Source organism: Mytilus edulis, chromosome 5 (assembly GCF_963676685.1).
Source record: "Mytilus edulis chromosome 5, xbMytEdul2.2, whole genome shotgun sequence".
NCBI classification, from domain to species: Eukaryota; Metazoa; Mollusca; class Bivalvia; order Mytilida; family Mytilidae; genus Mytilus; species Mytilus edulis.
In genome coordinates, this window is record NC_092348.1 from 12,341,504 (window position 1) to 12,365,203 (window position 23,700).

Sequence of the window (23,700 nt, forward strand, 5' to 3'; positions counted from 1 at the left end):
ATAATGATGCATCTATTGAATGATGAGCTTCAGTCATTAGGTTGCAGCAGATCTTCGTCTTTTTGAGGTAAGATAATGATGCATCTATTGAATGATGAGCTTCAGTCATTAGGTTACAGCAGATCTTTGTCTTTTTGAGGTAAGATAATGATACATCTATTGAATGATCAGCTTCAGTCATTAGGTTGTAGCAGATCTTTGTCTTTTTGAGGTAAGATAGTGATACATCTATTGAATGATCAGCTTCAGTCATTAGGTTGTAGCAGATCTTTGTCTTTTTGAGGTAAGATAATGATACATCTATTGAATGATCAGCTTCAGTCATTAGGTTGTAGCAGCATTGGTATCAAGCACACATCTCTTCTAAAATAAATGTTGCTAATTTTAAATAAGAAAACATTATTTTACAGTATTTGTTAATCATTTTTCAAGAGAAATTAATTGTTTTGGTCTAAACCTTACTAGATTGTTTTAGGAAAATTTTCAATTCTGAAAATGAAGTTATAAAATTCCACTTTATATACAGTCATCTGTCTCAAATACTGTGCTTTTTTGTATTCAAGAGATATATAATAATATAAAACTACACTCCTACCATATCTTACCATTATTTTTTGCAGGCCAATAATTTATTGGTAGATGAATCCAGCTTTACAGGTGAATGTATGCCAAACTTAAAGACCACAAAAGAAATGAAGAATGGACATGAGAATGATAATGAGATCCAGGAATACCCTTGCATAACATTCATGGGAACTATGGTCAATGCTGGCAGAGGAAAGGTAATTATATTATATGAAAATATATACCGATATGTGCTGTTAAAAAGAATTATAACTTTCACTTTATGCATCAAATGTGCTCTGCAGCATAAATGTTGAAGCTGCAAAAATGTAAATTTTTACTACAATAAGAACCATTTTTGTCCAGCCTTCGACTTCAGATGAAAAGGCGAGACATAGCGATCCTACATTCCGTTTTTGTCGGCAGCGGTGGCGGTATCCACAAATATTCACTCTGTGGTTAAAGTTTTTGAAATTTTAATAACTTTCTTAGACTATACTGGATTTCTACCAAACTTAGACAGAAGCTTGTTTATAATCATATGATAGTATCCAGAAGTAAATTTTGTAAAAATAAAATTCCATTTTTTTCTGTATTTTACTTATATATGGACTTATTTTTTCTGCTGGGAAACATAACATTCACTCTGTGGTCAAAGTTTTCAAAATTTTATTAACTTACTTAAACTATCCTGGGTTTGTACCAAACTTAAACAACAGCTTGTTTAAGATCATGAGATAGTATCCAGAAGTAAATTTAAAAAAAAAAAAAATCGATTTATTCAATATTTTACTTTTAAATGGACTTTTTTCTTCCATTTAACATTACATACAGTTTGCAGTTAAATTTTTTAAAACATTTGTTAGACTCATAAACTATCCTGGATTTTTACCAAACTTAGACAGAAGCTTCTTACATTCAATAGATAGTATCAAGAGGAATTTTTTTATTGATTTTTTCCCCTTTTTTGTTGAGCCTGTGATTAACAGCAAAAGTAGGCGAGGCAGTGTGTTCTGCAGAACCCTTACAATTTTTGTTTTTAAATTTCTCATTTTTAGCTCACCTGGTCCAAAGGGCATCTTTATGTTTCTCCTCAAGCAGGGGCAGAAATCTGACTCAATGATTCAGGCTGATGTGAAAATTATAGGGTGATATCAGAACATGGTTTAGAGATGGTGTCTAATATTCTGCATATATTGTTTTCAAAACATAAAATTGGTGTATTTTGTTTTAATATTTTTACTTTTATTTCAGGGTATAGTAATTGGTACAGGTGAAAATTCTAAGTTTGGACAGCTGTTTAAAATGATGAAAGAAGAAGAGGTATGGCAAATTATTTTTATAATTAATAAAACTGCACACTCAAAATCAATGCTGCAATATTTTTTGACCATATACATGTATAGGAATGTAATTACTTATACAAAGGTTCAGTGAATGTGAACTGGTTCTTATTCTTGTTATCTTATTTTTATTTCATCCTCCTGGATACAATTTAAAAAAAAAAAAAAAAAAAAATGTTCACTGGTTATGTAAAAATGGTTGATGACATAAGAAATGCTACAAGCGTGTACAACATATATATCATATATAACTATTTTCAGGTTCCAAAAACTCCCCTACAGAAGAGTATGGACTTACTAGGGAAGCAGCTGTCATTTTATTCATTCTGTATAATTGGTGTTATAATGCTGTTAGGATGGCTACAAGGCAGGGGTTTACTGGAAATGTTTACTATCAGTGTCAGGTATAAAATATTAAAAATGTTAATGTTTTTATGCCCCACCTACGATAGGGTCATTATGTTTTCTGGTTTTGCGTCCTTTCCTGTCTGTCCCGCTTCAGGTTACATTTTTTTGTGAAGAAGGTAGTTGTTGTTGAAGTTGAAGTCAAATCAACTTGAAACTTAGTACACATGTTACCTATGATATGATCTTTCTAATCTTAATTCCAAATTCGAGTTTTTGCCCCAATTTTACGGTCCACTGAACATAGAAAATGATAGTTTGAGTGGGGCATCCGTGAACTGGGGACACATTCTTGTTATTTTTATTTTGGTTGACATGAGATGTTCTCAGGGAATATATATATCTCCCAACCTGCTTTATGTCATCTCTGTTAAGGTTACCCACTTCTTAGATTGCTGTTGTAATGCTTTTTTGTTTTAAGCATCCATTCAAAGGTTTATGTGAAATACTATATATTTTACAAGTTGTCAATGGATTGAATCTCTTAAAAAATAAAATATACATGCATATATTTTTCAATATAAGATGCAGTTAAATGGGTCTTCTGAATGTATGCAATATTTAATCAAGAAAGGAAAGTATGCCTCATTTCTTATGCTTTGCCTTAACTGAAAAATCAAAAGTTTCGGTCATCTGAAAACTTGCAAACATTATTTTCAGTTGTTTATTGATCTTAGATCAGAGATATATTTTATAAGTTTCAATGCCAGATGTTATTATTACAGTCTGTTTAACACTTTATACAGCAAAACTGTATTCAACACAGTCAATGATTGTAATGACAGAAAATTTAACAGTTGTTGTGAGATTAACTGAACATATATATCAAATGAAACATCTATTTTCTGTTTCAGTTTAGCTGTGGCTGCCATACCAGAGGGTTTACCCATTGTAGTGACTGTTACGCTGGCTCTTGGTGTAATGAGAATGGCCAAAAGAAAAGCTATAGTCAAGAAATTACCAGTTGTTGAAACATTAGGTACAATTATTGATTAACAAACAAAGTATCAAATGTGGCATATGATCTGTACCTCATTTTACTTTATATTAAATCTTCAAGAACTGTATATCATTTTCAGTTTATAGTAGTTCTTCCATCATAATTTCATAATGTTACAGCTGTATAATTATAGATTATCGTTGATCATCTCATCGATATTTATTTTCTCGTTTGAGCCGGTACGGCGATAGCGAGAAAAGCAATCGAGTTGAGATGACCACTGATAATCTATATATTGCTATTTTACCTTTGACGACGTTGTTAATTTCATGTCAATTTCATTAGCAACACCACTTGGTTTCTTGGTTTCTAGTGATGATTTGTCATCTCAAGCGAGCAGCATGATATGAAAAATTATCTCACAAAAAGATCAAAGGAAAAATGCACAAAATAGTGATAATATATATTATTTTATTATTATTTTTTTTTAATTATTCTGTATAAAAGTATAAGAAGATTTGATATGATTTCCAATGAGACAATAATTCAGCAGAGACTAATTGAGATAGATGCGTGTAAGTAAATATAGATCACTGTACAGCCTTCAGTAATAAGAAAAAATAGCCTAGAAAGCTATAAAAGGATAATCACCACAAAATTTAAAAAAACATTTCAAACCAGGCAAACAACAACCTGATTATGTACAAAATAATAAATAAAGCACAAATAAAACGTACATTGAATACATGCTGATCTTAACAAGATTTATTATACAAAAGTTTACAAGAAGTATTACACAAATATTACTGTCAACTTAGCTGTCAAAATATGAATCCAATCTTTTATCTTTATCTGTATCTGGAAATCTTCTGGGAATCCAATCTGAATATTACGTTCACTACTAAGGTCACAATCCAGTAGGATGTTGTAAGTGTCAACCCAAATGCTGTGAATACTAATGTCTATTGATGTCTAAGTCTAAGAGTTTAACTTTAGTGTCTGTATATATATAGTTGTCACGGAAATCTCTAGAACACTCTAGACAAAGAAGGTCCTAGAAAGCTACAACGGAAGTTTCCAGAAAAATGTAGAAGTTTTAAATAATATATCTTTTCTTTGGATCATTCTGGAATCGTTATATAAGTCAAATAGAAAGTTCCAATCATTCTATCAGTATCTGTGATTGTTCCAGTGATTTCTAAACTGCACAGTTATACGATTATTTTGTAAACAACTATCAGGCCACACAAAACAAATTAGGCCAACATAATAAAATATAATAATTACAATATCATTTTGAGATCTCAAAAAACATGTTTAACCCCGTCGCATTTTTGCGCCTGTCCCAAGTCAGGAGCCTCTGGCCTTTGTTAGTCTGGTAGGATTTTAATTTTAGTTTCCTGTGTATAATTTGGAGTTCAGTATGAAGTCCATTATCACTGAACTAGTATGCATATTTGTTTAGGGGTCAGCTGAAGGACGCCTCTGGGTGGGGAAGTTTCTCGCTATATTGAAGACCCATTGGTGGCCTTTGTCTGTTCTCTGGTCTATGGTCGGGTTGTTGTCGCTTTGACACATTCCCTATTTCTATTCTCAATTTTACTTACTGGATTTTTGTGACAAAAATGTCGGTAATTGATTTGGGGATGTACGGCGGGCGGGCGGGCGGCAATCAAATGTTGTCCGTGCATTAACTCATGAACCGTTCAACCAAAGCTTTTAAAATTTAAATATGTTGTTACTGACAACTAAATGAAGGTCAAGTTCAATAATGGCGATTTTGACTTTTACCGTTCAGGAGTTATGGTTCTTGAAAGATTGAAAAATGGAGTTTCCAGTAGTGTCCGTGCATTTACGCATGAACTGTTCTACCAAAGCTTCCCAAATTTTAATATGTTGTTACTGATGACAAAATGGAGGTCAAGTTCAATAATGACGATTTTGACTTTTACCGTTCAGGAGTCATGGTTCTTGAAAGATTGAAAAATGGAGTTTCCAGTCGTGTCTGTGCATTTACGATGAACTGTTCTACCAAAGCTTCCAAAATTTAAATATATTGTTACTGATGACAAAATGGAGGTCAAGTTCAAAATTGACGATTTTGACTTTTACCGTTCAGGAGTTATGGTTCTTGAAAAATTGAAAAATAGTGTTTCCAGTCGTGTCCATGCATTTTCTCATAAACCATCCAACCATAGCTTTTGAAATTTTTATGCCCCACCTACGATAGTAGAGGGGCATTATGTTTTCTGGTCTGTGCGTCCGTTCGTTCGTTCGTCCGTCCGTCTGTTCGTTCGTTCGTCTGTTCGTTCGTCCGTCTGTCCAGCTTCAGGTTAAAGTTTTTGGTCAAGGTAGTTTTTGATGAAGTTGAAGTCCAATCAACTTGAAACTTAGTACACATGTTCCTTATGATATGATCTTTCTAATTTTAAAGCCAAATTAAACTTTTGACCACAATTTCACGGTCCACTGAACATAGAAAATGAAAGTGCATGTTTCAGGTTAAAGTTTTTGGTCAAGGTAGTTTTTGATGAAGTTGAAGTCCAATCAACTTGAAACTTAGTACAAATGTTCCCTATGATATTATCTTTCTAATTTTAATGCCTAATTATATTTTTTATCCAATTTCACGGTCCATTGAACATGGAAAATGATAGTGGGAGTGGGGCATCCGTGTACTTTGGACACATTCTTGTTATATGTTGTTACTGATGACAAAATAGAGGTCAAGTTCAATAATGACGATTTTGACTTTTACCGTTCAGGAGTTATGGTTCTTGAAAGATCGTAAAATGGTGTTTCCATTCACGTTGTTGCATTTACTAATGAACCATTCAATCTAAGCTTTTCAAATTTTAATATGTTGATACTGACTACAAAATGGAGGTCAAATTTGATATTGACGATTTTCACTTTCAGCATTCATCAGTTATGGTTCTTGTGATATTGCCAGGACACAAATAAATGTTAATAAATCCGGTTTGCTGTCGTTGTGACAGCCTCTTGTTATAATTATGAGTTGGAATAGAGATTATTGATGTGATTTAAGTCATTAAAAACTTTAAATTGGGCTTATTAGATATTCATTATACTAATGATAATTGTGCGAAGGAAATTATTTTTACGAAATTACTAATTTATCTGGACACCAATTTTCACAACTCGTGTATTCAACCATACAGAATAAAATAATTGATTTACATGTTAATAATATCTTTCTACTTCATACTTTAATTACAGGCTGTGCTACAGTAATATGTTCTGATAAGACAGGGACTCTGACTAAGAATGAAATGACTGTTACCAGGATTTATGGAGCTGATGGTAGTCGTGCAGAGGTAACCAAAGATCACAGATTTATTCATTGCTTGATATGGGAGAATGACTGAATTATAGGAACAGGAAAACTGTGTAAGGGGGGTCAGTGGTGGATCTAGAACTTTTCATAAGGGGGGTTCTGCTTCAGTCATGATTCAGTGATTCCCTATATAAACAACCAAATTTTTCCCACAAAAGGGCCCCCCCTGGATCCACTTATTGGGGTAATAAGGAATCAACCTGTCTGTCTATCTGTTCATGTACCTTTAATTTTAAACTTACTCCGAAATGACCTTGTGCTATTGATAAATCTTAAAAACAGTTGTAGACTTGGTACACTTATAGATTGAATATATATATAATGTATAAATATACATTGAAATATCTGCATTCTAAAAGAAAAAAAGAAAAGATTTTTTTTTATAAAATTTTGTGATTAAAAGTGTTTTATAAATTGGATGTTATGTAGTAACCGTCAAATCTTTCCATTATACTGCATGATTATTGATATCTATTTATTACAGGTAACTGGTGTTGGTTATACTGCTGTTGGAGAGGTGATCTGTAATGGTGAGGTTGTAACTGAACACTCCCATTCTTCCATTAGTAAGGTTATAGAAGTGGGTGTTATCTGTAACGATGCTGAGATTTTACCTGAAGGATTACACGGACAGCCAACAGAGGGAGCACTTATAGCCGCTGCATGGAAGGTAGGTTGTATATGTTGTTCAATCACATGACCTTTTGTAACGATGCTGAGATTTTTCCAGAATGATTACATGGACAGCCAACTGAGGGAGCAGTTATAGATGCTGCATGGAAGGTAGGTTGTATTTGTTGCTCAGTCACATGACCTTATGTAACAATGCTGAAATTTTACCAGAAGGATAACATGGACAGCCAACAGAGGGAGCACTTATAGCCGCTGCATGGAAGGTAGGTTGTATTTGTTGCTCAGTCACATGACATTCTGAATTTAAATTTAGAGTTAATTTGATTGTCTTTCTTACCTTAGCTTTTTGTTACTTAATGCTCTTCAACATTGTACTTTATGCCCTTTTAAACTACTTTTTTTAGCGTCACTGTCATTTGTAGAGGAAACATGCATCTGGTAACACTACAAAATTTCAATCATGGTATCTCTGATGAGTTTATTTTAGAACCTCACCTTATATTTTATATTTTCAGCTAAATATCCATCATATAAGAGACTTGTATTTAAGACTTGAAGAAATGCCATTTAATTCTGACACCAAGTTTATGGCAGTTAAGTGTACACCAAAATATGGAGAGGTGAGAGTTTCTATATAACAGTACTGATATATAAAATTCACATAGATGTATGAAGAACATGATAAATTTTGATCTGTAACTTGAACATTTGTTTACCTTCAAATTTGCTTCCTGGTATTTTCTCTGTAATATCATGCTACCAGAAAACATAAAAATATCACACATTGACCATACATGATTATTTTGGCATTATTCATAAACTGAATACAATGTAATGACAGATTTGAAGATTTTATTTTGAAATTGAAATAAAATATATTGATATATTGACCAAGATTGGCCAGAATAAAGCCTTAGGTCAGTATATGTTTGTTGGATAGTTAAAGCTGTAAATTGACTAAAATGATCAGGTTACAGTGTTCGTTATTCTTTGATATTATTATTAAATTATTTATTTAATTATTAAGCACATCATTTTCTTAATGTTTTATATTTACTCTTTATTGTTTTGTTGATCAGTGTTTTTTTGGTGTTTTTTTGGATCGGTCTTGTCTGTTTTTTTCATCAAAATCAGATTTTTATCACATCCTTGTCCCTTGTTTCCTATTCCTTGCATTTGTTTACATTTGATCTTGTCTCATGTGCATGTCCACATCTCTACCTTGATCTTATAAACTAATTGCTCCATATACATTTTTGTGCAGATAGATCTAGGAGAATCAAACCATACAACAACAAAAAAATCGATTAAGTAATTTTTTCTCCTCCCAGTTTCATGAGATATCTTAAGCATTTTGTGGACTACTGGGTACATTTATGTAAATTTATATCCTGAATCATTTGGGACAATATTGGACAGCATTTCATGACAGACATGTTACCCTGACCCACATTTCATGCTTCATTTTGCTTAATTGTGTAATACTTCAGAGTTAAGTTCTCAGATTCTAAGTGACTTACAGTCATATATCTTGGTATTAGAAGGTTTAAGTTGTTGGTAAGCTGTGATAGGAAGTTGGTAAAATTGTATTGGATACATCTGGGAAACTTCACTAGACCCCCATCAAAGCTAGTTATTTAAACAGTATTTTGTACTCTTCACTAATTCCAGTTAAGTTTTACATTTTCTTTTAAAAGTGACTTAGTAATATTATGTGGTAATGGTATGTATCTAAGAAAGTCTAAGTAATAACCTTCATTTTATTACGCTATGCTGACTTCAGTGAAGTGTTGTGAAGTATGGTCATTTCAATTTGGTTCTTGAATCTATCCAGGAGTCTGTGAAATTTTTGCCCAAAATTATGCCAATCAGTGCTAAAACTATGGTTTTGGTGAAGTTTTTGCACTATGTAGAAATCTTGAAAATTATTGACCTATATACAGTAATATTATTTGTTTATTAAATTCATCATAGAGATAAAATTTAGTTCATGTAATGTGGCAAACCATATTTGGAAATGCTCATATGAGCATGGTCAGTTCAGTTTACCCATTCTGTGTAACCATAATATAACTTTATATGAAGGTATCTCAATTTATGATACCAGCTATAATGTTTTTAAGAAGACGATTTGTGAAACAAGGCAACTATTAAATGTAAATTTAGATTAACCTTGTGATAAATATCTTGTTATTGTATGAAAAATTTCACTTATCTATTTAGTAAATGCATGTTATTAATATACTGATGGCATGAAATATTGCACATCCCAATACCTTTTACTATTTGCTAGCCCAAGTAGATTTGAAATTCAATATAGAAGTGATGAAATTCATGTTTTTTTCCTAAAGAAATTTTGATCAAAATATCAATTTTGGTAATTTTATACAACATTTGACAGACTAGACAAGCATATATTTGACATTTTCTAAAGTTATTGATTATTGTTTCAAAATATTAATTTCTTATTTTGATTTTTTAGTGGAAGAAGACGTCAAGTCTTCTGAAGACTTAAGGGGCCGACCATTGGCTTTGAGTCTCCGTATGCCGCATTCATTTCGTGTATTACAATTTCAAAACAACTTAGAGTCCTGACACCGATTTTTACACATGATTGGGCATCTGAATCATTTAATTTGTAAATTATGATTGTAAAACAATCACTATCGTAAATATGACCCTTTTATTTATGTAAATTATTAGATATCATCTCATCCACATGAACGTAATGTGTTTACTTGTAACAGGATGTTTTAACTGTAGATATTTGTATTACGCATGCGTGAATTTGGTATCGGTACAACTCGCCCTGTTTACAAGTTCGCCCTTGAAGTTACGAATTTGCAATCCTGCAGACAAGAAGATTTTATTTTTATATAAATAAAAAGGATATATAAAGTGTTATCTTTATTCATGGGTTTCCTTTGTCATGTGAATTAGATGCCCTTCGTAACATACATGTGAACCTCCCATTTAGGAGAAAAAACTCCCGTGTATGAAATTTTTCAGACGCCATATTTGATCATTTCTTACTACTGCACGGGTGTAATTGACACCTGTGTTAAATTTTACCTGAACATCAAAGAAGATGTATAATTATATGGCTTCACTTGACAGCTTGGGTGTCAAACATACTGGTAATCAACGATGTTTACCTCCGGCTAACTGCCGTTGTGTTATCAAAACGATGTGTATTGGGAATATTGAAATACTTTTTTGTTACTTCCCTTTGTTTTATCCTGTTTTCAGTTATTTTGCTTTTAAAAATGTAAATGGTAAAAAGACTATAAATGATTAATATTTTAATCAAATAATCATAAAAGGATGTTGATTAAATGAATTTAAATGATTTTGGACAAATAAAAAAATTAAAATTTATAAATTATTTTATTAATTTAGACCTCCCTTCAAGGATTAAATTGAAGTTTATATATTAAATTTGTTTATAACTGGTTAGAAGTCAACATACAATATGTGCAACTAGGCTAATAGTCTAGCTTCTGCTAGCTTCATGTATAATTTTTCTACCGATTTAATATATAACTAGAATTATGCAAACAGACTTAAGGAAAAGGCATGTAAGTCATGTAAGTTCATACAAATATGACACTTTTTCTAGACAATCCAGATCTTGCAAAATACATCACTAAAAATTGTAACCTTTAATTTTGTTGTTGTGCATTAAAAACCCATATGGGAACTTTCAAAAGTTGGCAGGTATGTAACAAGTCTTACTATTTTTATGCTCCATTTATGGGCAATATGTTTTCTAGTCTGTCTGTCCGTCCTGCTTCTGGTTATAAAGTTTATGGTCGAGGTAGTTTTTGATGAAGTTGAAATCCAATCAACTTGAAACTTAGGACACATGTGTTCCTCTTGATATGATCTTCTTAATTACTGCCAAATTAAAGATTTTACCTAATTTTCATAGTCAACTGAACATAGAAAATGATTGTACGGATGGGAAATCCATGTACTTATGACCTTTTCTTGTTTGAAGAAAAAAAATACATTTTAACGATAATGGAACAAAGCAGCCTGGGTAAGTGGGGCTGCTTTTATGGTAATTCAAGTTACCTTTTATTCACCTTCTTCCACTTCAGAGCTATCAGCTCTTTGATTATATCTTACATGTCTTAATTTTTCATCTGAAACTATTTTGGTAAATATCAGCCATATTTAAACCATTCACATAGCATATACTGATTTTTATCTTGAATTCTTGAATCATTATTAAATAAGGTAATTACAGATACTTCAACTAGGTGTTATACAGGCTTCTTAGTCTCGTGTCTCTTATTAATTGAAATAAAACTTTTGATCAGTTTTTAATGGACAATTATGCTGTGCTTGTAGCATGGTATAGAGGTATGGGTTTAATTTTTTACCTTTCTGCACTTATTGTCTGCATGCACTGTGACATGTACTATAGGGAATCTAACATCAATTTGCATGGTAGTACTAAATTTAATATTGAAAGTATCATTTAGATTATATACTGTTATTTAGAAATTTCAAAGGATACTTTTGTTTCTCTGTCTTTCTTGTATATTTTAAGACTATTTTTTGTTGAGATTTTTAACTTTGACAGTGTACTCATTTAAGAGAATAGTAAGGTTTGTCATATTGCATCTACTTATAATTATATTCACATAATATTTCTTCTTTAGTGGGGGAAAATTTGCTAACAAAAATTAGTTGGTTCATAGAAATGTATTTAATGTTTCTACACAGGAATGTCAGTAAGAAACAAAGAAAATTTCAAGTATCTTTTAATCATCACTGTTTTTTTTCTACCAATTTCTAAAAGACGAAGATACTCAATTCTGTAAGAAAACTATGCATGCATCAGAATAGTGGCAATAATATTTTGGCAAGTGACCATTTAGAATGTCTATACTATACCATTATGTCATTCAATGTTTTAAACAAACTTGTTCATTTCTACTTTAAAATTTTAATGGAAAATCCATCTTTGGTGTACATGTTTAGTTGTCAAATGAATACTCTGAATAGTATCTAAGAAAGCCTCTGTGTTATCAGTTTATTTTGTTCACTTCAAAATTGACCCCAAATATACAAAACTGAAAAAAATGGTAAAAAAATTGAGACAATTAGTTATAGAAGTTCTGTTACAAATAAGTCCTTACATTTTCATAGCTATCATTTTTCTAAACCTGTTGATATTTTCTTTTAAGTATCAAATTGATTTCATGTTGATTATCTTTTGTTTTTGTTACTTTGATTGTAGTGTAATTAACTTCCTTCCTTTGCTTCATAACGTATCTCAAACCTATTAATTTCTATAAATTTTTAAATGTGCAATTTCACTCTTTCCTATTGGCTTTTCCTTTACCTTAGCACATGATACTGTCTTGGTTTCCTCAAACAATTAATATTCAATTTTAGCTAAAGGAATTTCTAAAAGAAAGAGCCAGTGTTGATAGTTTGCACCACCCTAGAGTTAAACCAATCTGTATATGAATCTCATTCTTTGTAAGCTCTTTGAAAGAAACTTACACGCTAATTTTTCAAACTGAATTTAAAAATACTACTGTAAATTCAGAAATTATTGTGTGCATTTATAATTACGATTTTGTCATTTTAGACTTCAATGTGATTTTATTTTTTATGATTTTGAGAAAAGTCTTGACTAAACCATATAATATATTTCAAAATGCGAGATTAGATTATTACGTTTACAACTCTGTTGCATTTTTCACAATAATACAAACCTTGCAATAATTTCTAAATTTACAGCACTTAGTGAAATGACAGCATTCAAATTTGGAACTGAAGCATTCTACTACAAACTGATACACCTTAAAATATGTTAGGGTACTGTACATTCCTTTATAAAGGAAAAAGTTAGGAATCAAAGCATCTTTTAAAGATTTAAAAAATAAGTAAATTCCAGTTCTACTCTAAATTTGCTAAATTAAGGGAAATCTATACCAATTATTTTCAGCTGATTGTTAGGAAAAATTAGTTTGATTCGCTTATCTATCTATATATATTTTTATGTGTGTTGAATTGCAGCTTTTTAAATTAATTAATGTAATTTTAGACAAAAGAGTACATGTTCTTTGTGAAAGGAGCCCTGGAAAGAATTCTCAATAACTGCAGTAAATTTTACAATGAAGGACATTTGGAAACATTAACAGAAAAGCGTATTCTTGAATATAACCATGAGGCATCAGTCATGGGGAGTTCTGGATTACGAGGTAATAGAAAGAAATGATAACTTTAAAAAAGAAGATGTGGTATGATTGCCAATGAGACATCTTTCCACAAGAGACCAAAATGACAGAAATTAACAACTATAGGTCACCATATGGCCTTCAACAATGAGCAAAGCCCATACCGCATAGTCAGCTATCAAAGGCCTATGTTTGAGTTTACAAATATGATGAAGGCAAAAAGTTTAGATAGCTGAATATATAAATGGGAATGTGAAAACTGATTTGGCGTTACACATAATAGCCTAAACTGTTCTTGGTCTTTGCTCTCTGAGTCTTTTGATTATCACATAATTCGGAATTGACATTACAAAAATAAGGGAAATTACTTTATATAAATAAGGAAACGAGGTATGATTGCCAATAAGACAAACAGAGACAAAGGACAATAATGTAAACATAATAAAGTATATATATTTGTCCTTCAGACACTCTGTCAGAAGGCATCGTTTCTTAAAGATTAGAATATGAATATTAATAATTGTTAATAGTAAATTACTTTCAGTATTAGCCATGGCTTATGGACCCAGTATGAACAACTTGGTGTTTGTTGGTATGGTTGGTATTATTGATCCACCTAGAGCTGGAGTAAAGGAAGCCATTGAAGAATTAATATCAGGGGGCGTGGCTGTCAAGATGTTGACAGGTGATGCAGAAGAAACAGCTAAAGCTATTGGTTAGTTTAATTGTTTATTTTAATTGGTAGGATTTGCAATTATGGAATCATAGTCTCTAAGGGTTGACTGGGGTATAAAGATATTGTCACTTCCTGATCTTCTTCTGACTAGCAGTAAACCCTTGCCAAGTGGAGTTTATGTTTGGCTGATGCATACTAATGTATAGTTAGTTATATAAAGTTGGTCAGAATGTGGATGTTGAATTAGATATCTCGTGAAGAGAGATTGACAAACTCTTTGAATGTTATTAAGAAACTTCTCCCACAGTTTACAATGCAGATCCTGAAACAGGAAGGAACAGTCAGATATTTTGAAGTTGTTTACCTGCTGTTATTGAATTGTTGGGATAATTTCTGCTCATATTTCCAGACTTTGAAAATTTTTAAGGAAAATTTAGTCAGAAATATAACAACCCAGCCATTTAAGACTTTGACCCTATGTTTGTGAATATGCTAAGATTTCTTTTGTTCTTAGTTTTTAATTTCAATTACAGCTGCTAGACTGGGGTTGTATACTACTGGAAACAAATGTTTGTCTGGTAAAGAAATAGAGAACATGGATCCTGACGAGTTGTCCAGGGTTATAGACAGTGTTACCGTCTTATATAGGACAACACCGAAAAATAAAAATAAAATTGTGGGGGTATGTAAAATTACAATTTTATATTTATAATCATATAAAATATCTCAATGCAGTATTATATCCATTTTAAAACCATTTGGTTAAAACATTCAAAATAAAAGAAATCAGTTGAAACTGATCATGAGAAAACAAGGCCATACAGTTTCCACATATTAGAAAATGGTCCTTAAATGGAAGGCAAATTTTATAAAACTATCAATTATGTCTTATAATAAAGGAGATGTGAGTTATACTTCAATGAGACACCATCCTAACAATTTAGATAACAAAAAGATTAAAAAAAAAGAATCTCTAAATAACCTTAAGTCTAAAAAGGTTTAATATTTTCTTTCATCAATATAATAGTATGATAAGTCTTTATGACTATTTTGATTTCAAGCAAGACATTGGATCATGTGTGTTGATCTCCATATGTATACACACTTTTCTTATTATTGTATGAAATCGTTTAAGATAGATCTGTATTTCAATTAAAATGAAATTTTGAAAAAAGAAGATATTTATAACAAGGGAGATAATTCTGTTATATTTTCAGGCATTAAAGAGGAATGGTCATGTAGTTGGTATGACTGGTGATGGTGTTAATGATTCTGTAGCTCTGAGAAGTGCTGACATTGGTATAGCTGTTGGTTCAGGGACAGATGTATCTAAAGAGGCAGCAGACATGATACTAGTGGATGATGATTTCTCTGTTACCCTGTAAGTATATCTTAAAGTACTGTAAATTCAGAAATTATTGTGTGCATTTATTATTGCGATTTTGAAGGAATGGACGTAAATGCATGATTAATAATTCACGATTTCAGGAAAACATGCATACATACATTTGTATCAGATATCAGAATATCAGAATGATCTCATGATTGCAATACTCATCCAGTCACATTATTCACAATAATAAAAACCTTGCAATAATTTCTTAATTTACAGTATACAATAAAATGTATTGTTTTTGTAAAATAAAGCTTATTTGTCAACACAGTAGGAAATATGTAAAATATAATCAAATGAATGCATGTTAGTACTTTATTTTATAAAACACACAAACGTCATTTCATCATTTTATTATAGTAATTTTACCAATGGTAATGTGTTAGAGCTGTAAGAATAATAACAACTAATTTGATATTTTGGTGATTTATTAACTTGTATATATGCAAGAGGAAATGTTTAAATGAGATTCAAATTTAGATACATTTTCTCCATAGCTTTCTAACTCTATACTTATAGTTTGATGACACAGATTTCAGAACGAAAATATTCTTTCATTTTTAGGTCAGCAATTGAGGAAGGAAAATCTATATTTTATAATATAAGAAACTTTGTCAGATTTCAGCTTAGCACGTAAGTATAAGTGTTATTTTAAGACTACATGGAAATATTTAGGATGAAAGATTTGATAAAAATAATTCACAAAATAAAGACAATGATTGTCTTGCGGTCTTCTTTTATTTATTAAATTATTAAAAGGCATCTGATTTAGTTTACTGGCTTTCTTACTGTGTCATTATGTTTCCTCTCTGCAAAATTTTGTATTTGTATTGATTTGATTTTGACAGGAGTATAGCAGTTTGTACTGTGTTTAAGTTACCTAATCCATTGAATGCTATATTTTGACAGGAGTATAGCAGCCTTGTCTTTGATAGCAGTTTGTACTGTGTTTAAGTTACCTAATCCTTTGAATGTTATATTTTGACAGGAGTATAGCAATTTGTACTGTGTTTAAGTTACCTAATCCATTGAATGCTATATTTTGACAGGAGTATAGCAGCCTTGTCTTTGATAGGAGGTTGTACTGTGTTTAAGTTACCTAATCCATTGAATGCTATATTTTGACAGGAGTATAGCAGCCTTGTCTTTGATAGCAGTTTGTACTGTGTTTAAGTTACCTAATCCACTGAATGCTATATTTTGACAGGAGTATAGCAGCTTTGTCTTTGATAGGAGGTTGTACTGTGTTTAATTTACCTAATCCATTGAATGCTATATTTTGACAGGAGTATAGCAGCCTTGTCTTTGATAGCAGTTTGTACTGTGTTTAAGTTACCTAATCCTTTGAATGTTATATTTTGACAGGAGTATAGCAATTTGTACTGTGTTTAAGTTACCTAATCCATTGAATGCTATATTTTGACAGGAGTATAGCAGCCTTGTCTTTGATAGCAGTTTGTACTGTGTTTAAGTTACCTAATCCATTGAATGCTATACTTTGACAGGAGTATAGCAGCCTTGTCTTTGATAGCAGTTTGTACTGTGTTTAAGTTACCTAATCCATTGAATGCTAAATTTTGACAGGAGTATAGCAGCCTTGTCTTTGATAGCAGTTTGTACTGTGTTTAAGTTACCTAATCCATTGAATGCTATATTTTGACAGGAGTATAGCAGCCTTGTCTTTGATAGCAGTTTGTACTGTGTTTAAGTTACCTAATCCATTGAATGCTAAATTTTGACAGGAGTATAGCAGCCTTGTCTTTGATAGCAGTTTGTACTGTGTTTAAGTTACCTAATCCATTGAATGCTAAATTTTGACAGGAGTATAGCAGCTTTGTCTTTGATAGCAGTTTGTACTGTGTTTAAGTTACCTAATCCATTGAATGCTAAATTTTGACAGGAGTATAGCAGCCTTGTCTTTGATAGCAGTTTGTACTATGTTCAAAATACCTAATCCATTGAATGCTATATTTTGACAGGAGTATAGCAGCTTTGTCTTTGATAGCGGTGTGTACTGTGTTTAAGTTACCTAATCCATTGAATGCTATGCAGATATTATGGATTAATATAATAATGGATGGGCCACCTGCACAGAGGTAAGTACAGTCAGAACAGTGTACAAACACTGTATTGACATAAACTATTATTATACTGTATGTAAACACAATATCACTATAATTAACAAATTCGTATTAATATTTGGACAAATTGTAAGAAAATTGAGTAATATAAGATTCTGTCTTAGATTACAAATTATGTTTTCTGGACAAAATCTTTTGATTTATAAACAATAGTTTTTCCAATATGAAAATAATGAGATGTGGTATATGATTGCCAATGAAACAATTATCCATCAAAGTTCCATGACAGCAATTAGAATTACTTTAATAATGTTCAAATGTTTGAAGAAAAATTCCTATTGATTTTGAGGTCGCTACTACCTAAGTAGAAGTTTAAGGTCATAGCACGGAAATTGATCAACTCAAATAGGGGGAAGTGTTTCCTTATTTGGATATCTTTTAAACCTTTATGTCATTTCTTCTACAAAGTTATGTTGTAAATGTTTGTTGAGTTTCCTGGGTAAAACTGAAATATTTAAATCTAGGAAAGGACATTTATTGCTGTTTATTTTTAAAATACAGTCGAACCTTGTTGTGTTGAAGTCGAAGGGATCAGACGAAAGTATCCCAGGTTTGACTCATCCGAGGTCGAGTGTGACGTCATATATTTGAAATGTATGAAATACCAATATGTGATTTCTGTAAACTAGATGCATGTTTATTGATCATTGTGCTTTTTTCGATATGATAATATATGATTGTGTATTTATGTTCCGTATTTTTAAAGATTCAACACACAAAAGTCACAAATAAAATCAATACACAAATATTTAATAAGGTAAGTCAATATAAATTATGGAATCCCTTGCGAAAATATTTTCATAACTAATCTTTAAAGAATGTGAACAGTGTTCATAGATTAAAAAGAAGACTCATAATAATTAATAAAATATTTTAATCCTTTTAATTATTGTTCTTATTCTAATGGTTAATTTAATCTCAGCTTGGGTCATTAGAATTTGTTTCGTTTTTATACCAAGTGAAATAGGTTCAGCACATTCAAGTTCCGCTTGGACGATCAAGAAAGGTTTTGATTAGCGGTCATCATAAACATGCCATTTTTAACTGTTTTACAAACAAGTATGTTAACACAGCTTTAATCACTTATGGAAATGAATAGGTTAAACAAGAAAAACATCTGTTATGAATTTTATTTTTAAAGTTTTTATTTCTTTCGATTTTTTTTTAAATTTTGAACTTCGAGACATTGGGGACAATTTACATCAATTTTACATCGACGGGACTTAAGAATTACCTCGACTTAAAGACAAATCTTTCTATTCAGATCTACCAATAATATCTTCTTTATATTTTGTTTTTACTTTAGGCTAGGCCAAAGTTTCAAAATAAGCAAATAAAAAAATGGGGTCACCAACCTCGTTTTCGAATTAAAACGCCATCTTTTTTATGGAATTTGGAAATCGGGACTCTAGTCAATAGCAGTGTAATATTTTTTTTAAAGTTGGTATTCTATGAAATTTGTTTGTTCTGTTAACCTAGTTGTTAATTCAAACTATTTTAATAATATTACCATTTTTCTGAGTGGAAAATAATAACGATAAGATGCTATAATAGTTTTCCCGCCTTTTTTTATTGTAAAATAACAAAAAGAAAATTAAGTTTAATAAAAATTGACCAATAATTTCTCTTTGAGTATTCAACAGAATAAGCGTTGTTTATAACTAAATAAATCATGAAATAAAAAGATGGGGTCAACGGAATGGAATAAGAGATATTTCTAAAAAAAAAAAAAAAAAGGTTAACAATTTGAATTGGCAGGAATACAGTGAGCCAATTCTTAAACAAAGTCGAAAGACGTTCGGCCTGTTTCGGCGATATTCTTACATATTACGGACAACACAGTTCTCGGTATTTGCTGATTGGTTGTTTGTTTGTTTTCAACTTCAATAAATGCACATTAATTTATGCATGATAGTAATTGGTTGTCAGTTTCACAGACACGTAATATCAATGCGGTGGTTGGAAAACAATGCATTTTACAAATGTAGTCACAAATGCTTCTATTAACAACATTTCTATTTAGGTTATTTATAGTGCTTACATGTCTGTGTTGAACAAAAATTCTTCTTAAAATAGTGAAAACATTTTTATATCATTTCATAGTTCAGTCAAAGTATATCTGAAAGACAAGGCAGAACTATGCTTTTGATATCATGAATTTTAATTTCGGTTAAGAATGCTGTTCCTTTTTATTTTGATGACAATTACTTAAAATCAATAGAAATCTAAGACCCTGCTTCCACTAACAATAAAGATCGCCAATCTTTAATATTGCAAAAATGAGAAAGATTGATCTTATGGGACTTTAAAATACCTCCTCCTGGATTGTGTTCAATATCGTATTGGCTACATAGGGCTACGTAGATTTATGACTATTGAACAAGTAGCTACACAGCTACTTTTTCATAGGTACTATTTCTGTACTAAAAATCTGTAGTACTGGAAATCTACTTATGATATTCAGAAGTATTTCGTTACTTTAAAGTTATCGTAATATTTAGGTACCTGTAATTTACAATACTTTATTTGTACTTGACATTTAGATACTACAGATTTTTGGTTACTTCTGTTACATTTTCAGCATTTTGAAAGTTTTTCTATTTCAAATTTCTTACAGATATGATTTTAAAACATGGAATATTGTGATCACTGTTGGTGTTATTTCTGTACCAAAACATTTAGTACAAATCAAGTACTGTAAAATACAAGTACCTAAATATTGCAATAATTTTAAATTAAAGAAATAGTACTAAATATTAAAAGTAAAATTTCATTACTACATTTTTTTAGTACAGAAATAGTACCTAAGAAAAAGTAGCTGTGTAGTATAGCTTCTATCAATATCTATGTAGTAGCTAGGCTAGCTACACGTTCAATAGTCAAAAATCTAAGTAGCCGAATGTAGCCGCTACGATATTAAACGCAACCCTGATATTTAAGTTATTGTTTTTGCTCAGTTCTTATTATTTTTCTTCTTCTTCTTCTTCTTCTTCTTCTTCTTCTTCTTCTTCTTCTTCTTCTTCTTCTTCTTCTGCCGCCACTTTTAAAAATGAACTTGTCCGCAGCGTTTCTCTAAAACCGCTTGTCAGATTTACTTAGGGTTTCACAGTATGGTAGACTAATATGTCTAGGTGAGCCATCAATCTTTCGTTTATGCATTGGGGTCTATTAAGGGGTATTTTGGGAGGTAGAAAGGAGGGAGGGGTTTACTATAAAACCCTATGGGATTTTATTTTCTAAAATTTTCAAATGAATATAACTTGAAAACTGTAAGTGATAGACACATGCAGTCTTCAGAAATGATTAAAGGACAATAAAAGAAATCACATGAAATATAGGGGGAGTCCCTAGGGGTCATCCCCACCCCCTTAAATTTGAGAACATGCTTTTATCTTGTAAACGGTCCAGATCCCCACCCCTAAACCATATATATTCTTGAATTGGACGAAAAAACAAATCAAATGAAATTAAAGGGAAGTCTCCGGGGGTCATCCCCACCCCGTTCAATTTGAGAATGTGCTTTATCTTGTAAACGGTCCAGATCCCCACCCCTAAACCATATATATTTTTGTAGGGGACAATAAAACAAATGAAATGATATAAAAGAGAAGTTCCTAGGGGGTCACCCCACCCCCTCTTGTTTGAAAACTTGTAAACGGTCAACATCCCCACCCCTAAACCATATATATTCTTGAATGGGACGATAAAACAAATCAAATAAAATTAAAGGGAATTCTCTGGGGGTCATCCCCCCCCGTTCAATTTGAGAATGTGCTATTATCTTGTAAACGGTCCAGATCCCCATCCCTAAATCATATATATTCTTGTAGGGGACAATAAAACAAATGAAATGATATAAAAGGGAAGTTCCTAGGGGGTCAGGCCACCCCCTCTTGTTTGAAAACTTGCAAACGGTCAACATCCCCACCCCTAAACCATATATATTCTTGTATGGGACAATAAAACTAATCAAATGAAATTAAAGGGGAGTTCCTGGGGGTCACCCTTACCCCGTTCAATTTTAGAATGTGCTATTATCTTGTAAACAGTCCAGATCCCCACCCCTAAACCATATATATTCTTGTAGGGAACAATAAAACAAATAAAATGAAATAAAAGGGAAGTCCCGAGGGGGTCACCCCACCCCCTCTTGTTTGAAAACTTGTAAACGGTCAACATCCCTACCCCTAAACCATATATTTTTTTGTAGGGGACAATAAAACAAATGAAATGAAATAAAAGGGAAGTCCTGAGGGGGTCACCCAACCCCCTCTTGTTTGAAAACTTGTAAACGGTTAACATCATCAACCCTAAACCATATATATTCTTGTATGGGACAATAAAACAAATCATATGAAATGTACGTAAAGTACCTGAGGGTCACCACCACCCCTTCCTGTTTAAATACTTGTAAATTGTGGAGATCCTCACCCCTAAGCCATATATATTCTTGTATGGGACAAAAAATCAAATCAAATGAATATGGGACCATATGAATGGCGAGTTATAGGAGCTTTGTTTGGGAGACTTCGTAACAGCATCCTGTTACAATTACTTCTTGTTGTTTAAGTGTAAACGCTTAGATACATTGTGATAGACTGATCTTGAATTCAAAGTGTTTTATGTAGATATGAAAATAAATCTGCGCATGGTCAGTTTAATATATTCTTATAAGTAACTGATTTCAGTGTTTCATCCATTATCTCACATGATTTGGCAGAACATGGAGATAAAAATAAAATAAAATGTATACGATATTTTTGCATCATTCTTCTGAAAGATAAATAGAAAAAATGAGATGTTGTATGATTGCAAATAACACAACTTTTCACAAGAGACCAATTGACACAGGAAATATAGATCACAGTATGGCCTTCAACAATGAGCAAATCTCATACTGCATATACAGCTATAAAAGGTCCAGAAATGACAAATGTCCCCACCCCGTTCAATTTGAGAATGTGCTTTATCTTGTAAACGGTCCAGATCCCCACCCCTAAACCATATATATTTTTGTAGGGGACAATAAAACAAATGAAATGATATAAAAGAGAAGTTCCTAGGGGGTCACCCCACCCCCTCTTGTTTGAAAACTTGTAAACGGTCAACATCCCCACCCCTAAACCATATATATTCTTGAATGGGACGATAAAACAAATCAAATAAAATTAAAGGGAATTCTCTGGGGGTCATCCCCCCCGTTCAATTTGAGAATGTGCTATTATCTTGTAAACGGTCCAGATCCCCATCCCTAAATCATATATATTCTTGTAGGGGACAATAAAACAAATGAAATGATATAAAAGGGAAGTTCCTAGGGGGTCAGGCCACCCCCTCTTGTTTGAAAACTTGCAAACGGTCAACATCCCCACCCCTAAACCATATATATTCTTGTATGGGACAATAAAACTAATCAAATGAAATTAAAGGGGAGTTCCTGGGGGTCACCCTTACCCCGTTCAATTTTAGAATGTGCTATTATCTTGTAAACAGTCCAGATCCCCACCCCTAAACCATATATATTCTTGTAGGGAACAATAAAACAAATAAAATGAAATAAAAGGGAAGTCCCGAGGGGGTCACCCCACCCCCTCTTGTTTGAAAACTTGTAAACGGTCAACATCCCTACCCCTAAACCATATATTTTTTTGTAGGGGACAATAAAACAAATGAAATGAAATAAAAGGGAAGTCCTGAGGGGGTCACCCAACCCCCTCTTGTTTGAAAACTTGTAAACGGTTAACATCATCAACCCTAAACCATATATATTCTTGTATGGGACAATAAAACAAATCATATGAAATGTACGTAAAGTACCTGAGGGTCACCACCACCCCTTCCTGTTTAAATACTTGTAAATTGTGGAGATCCTCACCCCTAAGCCATATATATTCTTGTATGGGACAAAAAATCAAATCAAATGAATATGGGACCATATGAATGGCGAGTTATAGGAGCTTTGTTTGGGAGACTTCGTAACAGCATCCTGTTACAATTACTTCTTGTTGTTTAAGTGTAAACGCTTAGATACATTGTGATAGACTGAT

At 32.0% G+C, this 23,700-nt stretch overlaps 1 protein-coding gene across 4 annotated transcripts in view; it reads left to right on the plus strand.

Moving 5' to 3' along the window:
• LOC139522985 (calcium-transporting ATPase type 2C member 1-like) overlaps positions 1–23,700 on the plus strand; it is a 48,752-nt gene that overhangs the window by 15,069 nt on the left and 9,983 nt on the right. Inside the window, exons 7-21 of one of the 4 annotated variants that reach the window (XM_071316680.1) lie at positions 621–782; positions 1,819–1,887; positions 2,169–2,311; positions 3,167–3,291; positions 6,493–6,590; positions 7,095–7,280; positions 7,759–7,863; positions 11,600–11,611; positions 13,311–13,467; positions 13,988–14,158; positions 14,653–14,801; positions 15,337–15,500; positions 16,077–16,145; positions 17,492–17,608; positions 18,360–18,410. In XM_071316680.1, the coding sequence (XP_071172781.1) occupies positions 621–782; positions 1,819–1,887; positions 2,169–2,311; positions 3,167–3,291; positions 6,493–6,590; positions 7,095–7,280; positions 7,759–7,863; positions 11,600–11,611; positions 13,311–13,467; positions 13,988–14,158; positions 14,653–14,801; positions 15,337–15,500; positions 16,077–16,145; positions 17,492–17,608; positions 18,360–18,410 (1,778 nt within the window). The remainder of the gene's footprint in view (positions 1–620; positions 783–1,818; positions 1,888–2,168; positions 2,312–3,166; positions 3,292–6,492; positions 6,591–7,094; positions 7,281–7,758; positions 7,864–11,599; positions 11,612–13,310; positions 13,468–13,987; positions 14,159–14,652; positions 14,802–15,336; positions 15,501–16,076; positions 16,146–17,491; positions 17,609–18,359; positions 18,411–23,700) is intronic. The other 3 variants (XM_071316682.1, XM_071316681.1, XM_071316683.1) reach the window with 3 other exon arrangements.